At 34.9% G+C, this 12,878-nt stretch overlaps 1 protein-coding gene across 3 annotated transcripts; it reads right to left on the reverse strand.

The window, feature by feature from the left end:
• Nucleotides 1-142: 142 nt before the first annotated feature.
• On the reverse strand, nt 143-11,359 carry LOC117125525 (crossover junction endonuclease MUS81-like). Of its 3 annotated transcripts, none has more exons than XM_033272039.1 (17): nt 11,189-11,359; nt 10,800-10,963; nt 10,073-10,146; nt 9,589-9,690; nt 8,522-8,602; nt 7,910-7,998; nt 7,345-7,509; nt 7,027-7,166; nt 6,458-6,625; nt 5,476-5,923; nt 5,034-5,262; nt 3,786-3,902; nt 3,483-3,578; nt 2,920-3,045; nt 2,706-2,809; nt 1,577-1,723; nt 143-943 (listed from the first exon to the last, which is right to left on the reverse strand). In XM_033272039.1, exons 2-17 carry the CDS (start codon nt 10,834-10,836, stop codon nt 877-879), a joined length of 2,190 nt encoding a protein of 729 aa, XP_033127930.1. In that variant the 5' UTR covers nt 10,837-10,963; nt 11,189-11,359; the 3' UTR covers nt 143-876. The 3 variants fall into 3 exon arrangements, with proteins under 3 accessions (XP_033127930.1, XP_033127928.1, XP_033127929.1); XM_033272037.1 differs by having other exon boundaries at nt 10,834-10,963; nt 11,189-11,358; XM_033272038.1 differs by having other exon boundaries at nt 1,577-1,660; nt 10,834-10,963; nt 11,189-11,357.
• Between the last annotated feature and the right edge of the window lie 1,519 nt (nt 11,360-12,878).

The following is a 12,878-nucleotide window of genomic DNA, read 5'->3' on the forward strand; positions in this document are numbered from 1 at the left end:
ACAACCATGGTGGGGCTGAGGTGGTATCGACCTGTCTCTTATACACATCTAGACATAACATATTATATAACATAACATAATGGAGTCTTTGTTTAATAACACACTTACAATTTTTTTCAAGAATAAAACTGAACAAACCCAAAATAACTTTTTTTCATTAGAATATTTATTATGAAATTAAAATTAAGGTTACAATATAACTAGCTCTATGTGTTTAACATAATATGTACAGTTTTCTCTAGCATTGTGGATGGTATCTATATAATGATTTAACAAAAAGTCTTATTATCAAATTATGTTTCAAGTTACTTTATGATTTATTTAAACTGGTATATTTGTCAGTATTATGATACCCTTCTTCCCAGTACTGGCACTAAGAACTCTCATAGGAGAACCTGAACCCACCCATCGGCGAAGAAGATAATCACTTTGTTGGCGAATTCTGCTTTGATAAAAACTTTTACTGTCTGAGTGTGCTATTTCCAAGCACCTTAGAGGTGCAACCATACTTAAAACATATCCTTCATGGTGGGCTAAAGCGAGTGCAGACTCCCTGTTGGGGATCTTGAACTTCTCGTTGGGCACCTTCCAGCCACTCATTGAGAAATCTCTGTCATTGCCTATGGTTCTCCTACAGTGCAAGTATGCCAGAAAAGTGTTGATCAACTGTCACACATTATCGCACCCTAAATCTCCATCAGTAAATTTAAATCTGTTTCCACATAAATATTATTGTATTGATATCAATATTGGATTATTTTATATTTGGAAAGGCTGCTGAAAAAACAGCCTTACCATCTAAAATCCTGGGTATCACCCAGCATGTGTCCAGCACACTTTAAATCTTACAGCAGTTACGTTCAGATCCTTACATTTTCACGTCAGCGGTCCTGAGGTGTTGTATACTTGGTAAACAAGTCTACTTAAGGCTGGACCAAGATTTCTGTAAACAACAAATAATTATTTAAATCGTATCAAAAAATTAAAACTTTACCCAGGGGCGGTAAATCTGGAGTAAAAAACGCATACATGCTGGGAGGTGTGTGATACCTCCCAATCCCTGGACATCTACTTTTTCCAGCCCTAGGCTTATATTCAATTTTTTCATACTAAAGCAATAATGACTCCCAAAGATGTATATTCCACTGGCTTCTTGCAACTTTCATTATAAACATTAGCACTTTTATGTGAGAGAGCACTGAAAAGTTGCCAAGCTAAAAAAACTTATACTGAAGTTGTTTCATATCCCCTCAATCACTCTCCACATTCTGCACTTTTCTTTTTCTGCTCCCTAAGAGCCCCCTCCCACACCATTTAGCCCTCCATGTCAAAACTATTAGATATACTACGGATTAAAAACTGGTGTAATTCATTAATTCAATTCAATTCCATGCCATGTTGTTGACATTGGCAATATTAATCTTAAACATTTTAAAGTTTTGGTGTTAGTAAATTACAGTGTGAGTACCTAAATGTGTGTTAGGCATTAAGCATGCTAACAAACATTTGCATAAACTCATTACATTTAAGAAGTTGTAAACACTTTCTTTCTATTGCTTAGTTTCAAACTACCTACCGTTGTGTTTTTCCAAATTTGAGAGTTGACAGTAACTTATGAGCCTCCTTCTCAGACACACATGATGAATAAGCTTCAAGAAGACTTGAACAAAAATAAAGCACATAGAATTTAGTGGTCTTGCATTTTGATCCACACAGAGCTTGCCTCAAAACAGAAACAAACAAAAAATCACTTTCGTCAATTTCTGATGATTATAGAATGGAGACTACAAGTGGTGAATTCAAGGGGCCTCAGCCATTTCTGCCATAATCATAAATTTTCTTACCTCAGCCACAACCATGGTGGGGCTGAGGTGGTATCGACTCTCTGTCTGTAAAAGTCCCTCCTTGGGCCCTCTATTTCAAATTCCTAGATACGCCACTGACTACATCCGATGTACATATCTCTAGGAAAGGCTGCAGTTCAAGTGATTGATGAAATGTTGAGGTGTTGGTAAAATTAAAATACTGTTCCTTCCTATTAGAGACTTGTTTTGATTTTTTTTATTTACATATAATATACAACTTAAAACACATCATGTCCAGTTCAGTTATATCTTGATAATGATTTAATCATGGTAATAACTATTAATTATATGAGAATGTAGAACATCATACAATGGTCAAGTAATGATTCCTCAATAATCACGCAGAATAGTTTAGTAGGTTAAACCAAGTTTACAAGGTTTGCCAAAACTTAATACCAAGTTAACAAAGTTTACCAGGTTTATCAAAACTGAATACCAAATTAACAACGTTTACCAGGTTTAACAAAACTGAATACCAAGTTAACAAAATTTAGCAGGTTTATCAAAACTAAATACTAAGTTAACAAAGTTTACCAGGTTTATCAAAACTGAATACCAAGTTAACAATCTTTACCATGTTTAACGAAACTGAATACCAAGTTAACAAAGTTTAGTAGGCTTAGAAAAATGAATACCAATTCAACAAAGTTTACCAGGTTTATCAGTTTTACCAATTTTATCATGCATACTGAGTTTGCCAAGTATATAATATTCAGAACATTACAAAGTTACAAAAACAATGAAAATTATAAAAATATAGTTAATACTCTAGGAAATGAAGCTTCATAAAACAAATATATAATTAAATGAAATGAAAAAAAAAACACTCAAGAAACTTACTGTGATACAGTGGGGTAAATATTGACTATAGCTTGTGCCTTCTCTGCAGTTAGACCACTAAACTGCAGAAGTTGTTTTGCAAATACTTCACCAGTTGTTAAAACCTACAGAAATAAAATGAAATTTTTAATATCTTAAAATTCTATAAAAAATATTAAACATAGGCTCATTGTAATGATGACATTAACATGTGTGACTAGTGACTCATACTTACTTTGTTTTTGATAGAGTTCTCATTGAATTCAAAGAATGACATCAAGTGTTGGGTTTTATCATTCAGACTTGGCACACACTTCATGTTCTCAAAGTTTTCCCTTGTGTAAACATTTATACACTTGTTCTGTTGTAAGAGATCAAGCAATTAGACTTCTAAAACCATAAAACAACAGTAATTGTGAAGAAGACAAGCCAAACCAAACCAATCACTCCTCGCAAATTGTGTTTCGGAGATAATGGCCAAAACATGTTGGAATTTAACTTTCATTTTACTGATTAACCTTGTTTTAATAAATAAAAAATCAATTTTTCGAGAGGAGTGACTGATTTGGCAACAATTATGATAAAATTACATGTGAGGATAGACATCTAAAGCCATTTATGATTGGAATAAAATTCATAACTTAGGGTCAGTAACAAGAATATTTAGAAAATGATATCTTGGTATTTGATTCGGGTTGCTTCGGTTGACGGGTGCAAGCATTATTTTAGAGGCATACGCCCCTTCCTCAACACCCCTTTAGATACGCCACTGAATACAAATAAGGTACCAGTACTTACAGAATAAGTACTTTGCAGGTATCTAGTCATCACTGTAAAGTAAGCAACAGAATCCGGTATACCACAGGTATGTTTAACATGAAACTTGTCCACAATCTAATTACAAAACCAAATCAAAATTACATCTTAAAAAAAAAGGTAATTCAACTTTTAAAAGATGCACAGATAATGACAAAAGTGACATATTCTCAAGAAAGGCCGACAAATTGAAAATTATTCTAACATTTTTTTTAATACACTTATATTCTATAATTAATTAGCTGGGAACACATCACATATTTCAAACGTATTATTGATTTTCACCTGTGTATTGACAATTGCCTGTTGTAATGTTGCTTTTGGTAAACTCATGTTGTCCATTGATCCATACTCTTCAACCAGATAAACTGGATTATTTATACCACACTGCTTTAACCGGAACTGAGGAAGAGAAGTAGAAGTTTCTATGTGAATTATACAAATCCAACAAGAACAGTGAGTAAAGCGAGTTTTTAATAGTATATATGTCAGACATTTTTGTGTGTCAGACATTGTAACATATCAACCAGTCTAATCAAACACTGTCTAGTCTAGACAAAATCTGACAGTGTATACCCACTACAAGCTCTGTACAGACTAAAAAATTTTATTTGACAAAAGCAGGTGACATACCTAAATATGGTCATGATGACATCACATCATCACTATATATGGGCAGAAAACAGCTTTTTTAAAAAAGAAAATTTGATAGAGATGACAGAGCTTTAGGGGTCATCTATTATATCCATCATTATATGAGACTATAAAACACACTCCTTTCTGTGACTGCCCTCCCTTTCCTCCCTCTAAAAGAGTACACAATAGTACGATGATGTATGTCAATTTAAACATAATTTTATCTCTGTCAAGAAAGAGAACATGCGTCAAGTCTCAACCCATCCTGCACTACATCCATGTTTTGTACTCTTGTGAAAATGATGAAAATCATGGATGGTCCCTTAAATGTTCAGTCAGTTATTGCAGATACTACCTCGAGTGAATCGTGGCTCCAGAAACTTGCTGACTGGGAATTAACATGTCCAATAGGAAGACTGAACAAAGGGACTGTCTAGGGTGTCTGGACAGGTCTCAGAATAAAACCATTAGTGGGTGTCAAGGGGAGACATTTTATGGTTTAAGATAGTAAAAATTAGGCTTTTAGTCCAACATATTGTCACCGACACCACGAAGAGACACAAACTTCAAAAATCATATATTTTCAATTTTTATTTCTTTGACATTTTGATTATATACATTGAATTTTACCTTTTCATGTAATTGTTAAGAGTGCAACTACACGAATTAACTAATTAGCCAATGCGCACAAACCGAGAAAAATGGATTTTTCGCTATTGTTGTGATCGGGTGCGGTGTTGAAGTTTGTGTCTCTTTGTGAAAACGGTGACAATATTCAAGACCACATTCATATTTTTAACAATTCTTTTAGTCTGGTGACAAGGTGTCCATTTTTGTCTGATGGGGAAAATCCCCCGACACCATCACTACTCTGAACATCATAATAGTGTCTCCCACCTTTTGCTCTTTAAACCGGCCATCTTTGATACTACCGCACAGATCATCCATTCTTTTCCTTTCTACAATGTAATCTAGCACCGCTTCTCTATCAGTCGCTTGTGCAACAATGCCGCTCTGCTTTTCACGGGCAACCCAGAGGAAATCACCAACCTGTAGCTTCCGAACGTCAAGTACGACATGGTTTTTATGAAGACCTTCGAGTAATTGTTTTTTTCGTTTACTTGCCCTAAAAAAATTAATGACTGAGATTTAAACAAATGATAACCACAGCATTTTCAGTTGAATACCTCATTGTCATCGTCCTCATCATCGCCATCATTATCAACACCACCACCACCCCCAGCACCACCAGCTGTTGTTGCCCAGTGCAAGACAAAGATCTTTGTACATATTTTTATGATGCCAAATAAAGAAATCAAATCAAAATCAAAATACCTACCCTCCAATCTCACAATTGTCAACACACAAGATAATCTCAAATGTCCCAGGATGCAAGATAAATTCTGGTTTTGATGTACTTTTAAAAGCATTGTCCTTGTTGATAGTTCCATGCCAATCAGCTCCCAAATTGTTTGAATTTAGATCGGATCTGTTGGAATTACTAACACCATGCACTGTCTGATCAGATCCAAGCTTGTTTGTAGTTAGATCAGCTCTGCTGGATGTACTAACACCTGCCAAATCAGTTGCAAAATTCTGCTTGTAGGTATGATTTGAAATGTGTTTAGAAGTTGTAGCTGGTGCATATGCATGTGCATCTATGTTGGACGAGAGATGTTTTGTTCCTGCAATTGAAGTGTACTGCCCCACTTCATGGTCTTTTGTCTTCTTTGGCTTCTTAGCTTGTATACTTGTTTTCGTGTTATCTGTAGGAGGGCGTTTATTCACTAGTAAAGAAATAAAATAGAAACGAATAAACAGTATTTTAAAACAGAAACACATAATTTTAGAGCATCTTATAACTGTATTTTCTGTCATTCTTTCCTTTCAATTCTTAGAATATTTTGTATCTTTCTGGTTTTTAATTTTTCTGTCTTTCAGCTTTTTTTTCAATTCCCCTGCTGTTTTTCATGTATTGTCAACATCATGTTGGATGTTCATATAACATCTTGCAGTTTCCAAAGAACTTACATAGGCCTCAAAAAGAGGTGATTATAGAACCATCCGGAAGAACTAATAAACACTAAGTTTGTTTGTTTTAGCATCCTTTTTAAAATCCTAATACAGCCCATAATATAAACTTTAATATCATAACCACATAAAGGCAAACTGAAATTTGGTTGCTTTATATACTGTCATCCAGACATTGTAAACATCAATATTCAACAGCATGAAACGAGCATTGCATGTCTGCTTGTATGATATGGTAAGGTGCACTATTCCTGACAGTTGAAGGAGCTGAACAAATTATGTTTCTTTACCTTTTGGTTTCTTCTTAATCCCTGGACAGATATCCAATGCCTGGTTGTTGTCAATGTACACATATTCCATCCCTGGCGCTGCTTTTCTTGGATCCGGCAGATGTTGGATGTTGAATTTTGCTAAATCACTTTTGATGCACTTTACTAGGAAACCAACTCCAATGTTATCTATGATCCAAGATATATAGAAAATAGATCTTTTTTCTCATTTTTGAAATGAAAAAATAGACAAGCTTATACACTACACTAAAAAAATCAGTACAATAAACAGCATCAGAAACTAATGTTACATTTTCTGTTGAGCGGTGTATCTGTGAGGAGACATGGTGTATACATATCCTCCAGAAATGTTTGCAACATTTCCAGGCTCCCCCCATCAAAAAATTACCAAGCAAAAGTTACAGTATTATACTTCAGTAGTTAACAATCACAGAAAATTACACACAGCTATCTCCCCTAATTCCTCCAGCTAGCACCCATTCCCATCAAGCATCCCCACCTTACCCTTCCTCTTCCATCATCATTATACTCCTGAATACACCACTGTTTCTGTTACTTTACATCCTTACCATCAATTATAACAACAGCTGAGTCTTTACTGCAAATTTCCCTGCCTTGGTCATCCACGTAGGTGTACTGGAAAGAGTCTGGTTCCTCAGTCCCATGGGGCAGAGCATCTGCAACAGGTCTAGGCTCAGGAACAATCATCCTTTAAGGAAAAGAGACAAACTATTTGTATATTTTATTCTATAAGTTTTTCATAACAGCCAGTCATAAAATGAAAAAATGTATTTCAAATATACATTTGATTATTATCTCCATTGTATACATATAGTGGCTAATACTAGTTTAATCAACTGAGTTGTGTGGTTTTTACACATTCTTACTTATTCTTATGTGGTGCCTGGAGAGTTGTAAGGCTTGGTAGAGGTGCCTTTAATGGGTCAACAGGCAGCCTAGGACTTGGGCCTTCCCTGGTCAGGGTCTTGGCTTGGTCATGTCCAACCTCTAGTTTATGGGCTAGATCACATCCAGCTGGAGTTATAGTATACCTGTAATTAATATAAAATCACAAATTTAATCGTGGAATACAGAAACAAAATTTGGTTAAGATAGATTTAAGCCTTTTGTATTTCAAATATTTAAAACATTTAAAATCATACATTTCAGTGCATTTTTATATTCAAAAGATCACAATTACACTACTATTAAAATTAGCATTTATGTAACACCTTTCCTGATGTTTGTATTGCTTTCTGTTACATAAATCTTCAATAAGAAATATTAATTACCTATCAATATATTCTGAACTTAATGAAATTTAATGTGTTAAACATAAACTAGTTTTAACTTTACTTACTTATCAATATATTGAAGTTGCACATAAAATGTTAAATTGAATAATTTTCCTATCATTCTCAAATATAATCAAATCCATAGAGGGCAGCATACCTCGATGGATTTCCTTCTCTTGTAACATATCCCTTTGTGATTAATGTACTCATTGACGACCATGCAGTATAATGACAATCTGCATCAGCCTGGCAAAAACAAGTGAAATATAAAGCAACTCATATGATCCTTGTTAAACGTAACCAGAACCTATGATAGTTAAGAGTGCAGGGCTACCCCCTGGTGGTGAATGGGGCATTCCACTAGCCTTTCCCCTTAGATATTATTGCTAAGTTCCCTCAAAGATGATTTACTTAAAGATGTGTGTTTGAGGGAAGTGTTTGCATTCCTTGCACTGTTCTGATTGGTCAGTTGTTACGTTTGATTGACATCAATCAAATAAGCTTTTATTTTATTGTTACAAACCACAGGAGAACAATAAACTATGTTATAAACTTTAACTGCGAAAAACAACACAAATACAAAATACAATAATAGATGAATATATTAACATGGCAATAAATATCAATAAATTTCCTTCCTTCCCTCAGACCATCTCATTATGAAGTTTAGGGAGTTGTTTTTAGCTTTGAGTGAGATAAAATCCAGTCTTTGTACAAGAGTTGAATACATTAAATAATAACTTTATATGTATAAAAAAAAATTATTTACCACTGTCATTGACTTTTCACTGAGATCTTGAGCTTTTGTTTGTAATTCTGGTTTCTTCATAAATCCCTTGCTACTGGCATCCTTGAAAAAAATAATGCATTTATATTTTACTATCACCATTTTCGCCAAATTTGAAGTTTAAATTTCCGACAACATGGTAACTAACACAGGGGGATTTCCAGACGCATGGCATCGCTCTATGTACTGTGTGTCTATGTTGTGAGCGGTACGCAACGTTCTTTGTTGTAGTGAGTTAGCCTAGGCTAATCTTTGAAAAAAAATCCCAAAACTAACAAAAAAAAAAAAAAACTGGAAAAGAAAATAGAAAAGTCTGCAATGTTTTTGGTTGTCAAAGTACTCAGAAGAAGATGTGTCTGGAAAAACAAAATTTGCTCAGACTAGGCGGAGTGAAAAGTTGCAAGACATTGGTGGCGCTGTTTCAAAATAGACCTGATAAAATGTTGTATAGTGTATAAATTTGTAATACATAGTATGTGTTGAGAATATCTTGACATTTCGGATAGGTTGCTCTATCATCACCAGCAGCAGAACTATAATATTATATTTTAGCCAATAAAACAATCATTATGTGCTTTCTTTATCATTTTCATTGATGTAGCACTCAAAAATATACATTAATCTAACCCCCTTAAGTAATGCAACGTTGGCTTGAACAATAAAAAACACAACAGTATATACTCTTTCACTATGCATGTAAGTCTCTACTCGCTCATGGCGAAAGGAAATTTGAGACTTGTTACATAATGTGATGCATTATACAATTGCATTATTTTTTGCAGGTAAGTTACATCAGGAAACTGGCTTACAATTGGTTCATCCAGGTAAGTATTCATGAAACAGACATATAAATCAATCAATCAATCTAACCCCTTACATCAGAAAAACATCTTCATACCACAGATGGCAGGTAGTCTTTTGAGAATATGTCTACCAGTACTAAAAATCCCATAATGCAATGCAATATTGGAAGACAGTATTAAGGATTATGACAACTGTATGTGTGTACACACACATTTATTAAAATATTTAAGTAAACAATTTCATACCTGAAAATCCCGGTATAGCGTAAGTATAAGAGCATACGGCCCGGAGCGGTATGCAGGAACATACTCCCTTGGTGCAGCAGGAGCTGTAGCCGTGGGCTTTGCCTACAAAAAAAATGTGTACAAGTTTGAAAATTGTATTATACACAAATAGCTTACAAATTCAAGTACAACAATATTTTTATAGACACATACGGTACACAGGATGGCCAAAGCAGCATTGAATCACACACAGAAACTCTCATAATTCTTCTAAAACATTTGGAAAGAAGCTTAAGGAGTTGTGACGAAGTACTAAGCCACCAATTGATTGGATGTGAACCCAGGTCAATTTGTTTGTTTACTGGTCTAAATGCAATTATGTACCTTGGATAATAAAATTACTCCATATAATTTGACAGGCAGAAAATTGGTATAAGACTCCTTGACTGAAAAATAAACATGCTGACAAAATATCATTAATAAAAAACATAAAGTAAAATCCTACCTTTGTTCGTTTCTTTTTTGGAGGTACTGGTGCATCTGCTTCATCATCACTTTCACTAATATCAATTCTCATACCTAAAAATAAACAGTTTTTATTGAGAGTGATAGACAATGCAACAATGTATTTAAAGTTAGGTCACAACTAACTATAACAAAGTAAAAAACTATAATATACAGTATATAAAAGATATAATCTAAAGTTAGGTCACAATCTAACCAAGTTAAAAAAATATATAATAATATATTTGAAAGATATATTTATTTATTATTTATTCCTCTATTTATGAAAATTTGGTATACAAAAGTCTACCAGAGAAAGCAGATAGGCACCTTGTCGTCATGACTAGTAGCTCATAATTAGCCTCCCCTTAACTAAACTAATCTCATAGCAATATGCGCAAATAAGAAAAAATACTATATGCATAATAGACAGTAAAGGGTTTCACTTTCAAAGTATTCAATATCTAAAGTAAAGTCATACTACTCTACCCAAGTTAAAAAAAAGTTTCTCATCCCCAAAATTAGAGAGGGCCAGCATTTTTTTGGGCAATCAGGATTTTTTTAGATTAAAAAATGTGATACTACACAGGTCAAAGACAACATACATCAGCGACGAACTGATTAGCGGTTTAACAATTTCGCAGCCAAAACGGATGACATTCTAAAAATGGTCAATAATAATAATATTTTTAAGGAAAAAAAACTTTTAAAAAAGTTATATTTTTTGCCTGGCAGTGACAGCTTTATTTCTTGACTTGTTACCATTTTCTTCCTTGTATGTAGTCAGTTTTTTGTCCAGCATCTTGCAAAGCTTGTCTCCAAAAAATTCAAGGATCTTTACATCTTGTCCACATTTGACGGGTAGTGGATATTTCTTCAGAGACCTCAGTGCCTATAGTTTGCACAAAAGTACACAGATTTAGAATAGCACCTAAGCAATGTATTTCCTATTGGTTTTAGGCCTAGCACTAGCCTAGACCTATGCTAGCTAAGCTAGGCCTAAGGGCCTAGGAACAGCGGCCTAGCTAGGCATTACCTACTACACTGGCCTAGCTAGGCTAGTAAAGTAGATGGTGCCAGGGACTCGATCAATTTCAAGCATATTTACAGTACTTACTTTACCATATGTGTATTGCGATTTCCATGATTGAGCTTGTGCTTCATCTTTCCATTCCGTTAACCATTGTATAAACAACTCTTTGACAGACAAATTCATGATAAAATTGTACAATGTGCATGAAGCCAGCATGAAATGAAAAACGCGCGCGGCGCGATTTAACAAATATCGAGCGGATGACAGTCGAGCGGATGCAGCAAGTCGAGCGAATGCAAACCACTTTTGCGGAAACCAAATTCCAAATACCGAAAGGTCCACTGATTAATCTCAGATAAGAAAATATAATACATACTCCAAGTATTGAAATACACGCCATCGTGTTGGGATTCAATATTTCGACATTAATTATGTCATCATCAGGAATGAAAAATTATCCATATTAGCAAGCTTATTATATGCACTAGTACCAAAAGTGTTTAACAATCAATGGTTTTGATTGGTTAAACACTTTTGATTGGTTAAACACTTTTAGTACTAGTGCATATAAGCTTGCTAATATGGATATTTTTTTCATTCCTGATGATGACATGTCGAAATATTGTATCCCAACACGATGGCATGTATTTCAATACTTGGAGTATGTATTATACTTTCTTTAATTCCAAATGGTTAGGAACTTCAGTTGAAAAAGCGAAGGTATCAAATGTAGGGCCTATATAGAATTCAACTGAAATTTCAGAAACTTGCCAACAAGGGGTTCAACATGTCTTTGTTGGTCATTCAACTGTCATTTTATCTATTTTTTCGGTGATATTACCATTCTCAATAATCTATAAAACACCCACATAACAACGTCACGTTAGATCGATAGGTGGGGACGCCGTTTTGACGCCGGTAGGGTCAATTTTCGTCGGGAGGTATCAAGATGATAAACAGATCATTGGACTAAATTCTTGCTTATGTTAACCACATGCTTACCTAAGATTATACTGACACTGGTTTTTGAAATCACGGTCAAGTAGTTAAAAATCACCTAAAATCACCTTTTGCGAATTAGCGCCACTCAATTAACTCATCATCGACCCTCGCCCCTCCACTTCATCTTCGAGCCCCCCACTCCATCAGCCCCGCCCCACTCCATCAGCCTCCCATGTCAAGACATCTAGATACGCCACTGACTTACATGGCCAGATGAATGAAAATACTCAATCGATGTGCCACCAAATCATAACCAGCCTTCGCCATGTCCTCACGATGTCACCGGGACGCATCTGCCAAAAAACTATTTTTGGCAGCGAAGGGACGCTACCAATAAACAATCAATAAACTACCGGGTCTCTGGGTTGATTTGCAAGGTAGGCCTACTACATGGCTCAATTATTTTTGACTTAGGGGTTAATTGGTATAAATTGCACACAAATCATACGACGTCACTGACAACGCTGAGGACGGCAACTCGATTTTGAGATTAATTTTTCGAATGAAGTTATACTAAATAACTTCTAATGACGAACTATTGTCTTCAGTTGTCTTTGTTGGTATTAACTGCCATTTATCTATTTTTTCGGTGATATTACAATTCTCAGTAATCTATAAAACACCCACAAAACAACGTCACGTTAGATCGATAGGTGGGGACGCCGTTTTGACGCCGGTAGGGTCAGTTTTCGTCGGGAGGTATCAAGATGATAAACAGTTTCATTGGACTAAATTCTTGCTTATGTTAACCACATGCTTACCTAAGATTATA

The sequence above is a fragment of the Anneissia japonica genome, unplaced genomic scaffold (genome assembly GCF_011630105.1).
Source record: "Anneissia japonica isolate Jap-2015-1 unplaced genomic scaffold, ASM1163010v1 scaffold7731_len1735946_cov199, whole genome shotgun sequence".
NCBI lineage: Eukaryota > Metazoa > Echinodermata > Crinoidea > Comatulida > Comatulidae > Anneissia > Anneissia japonica.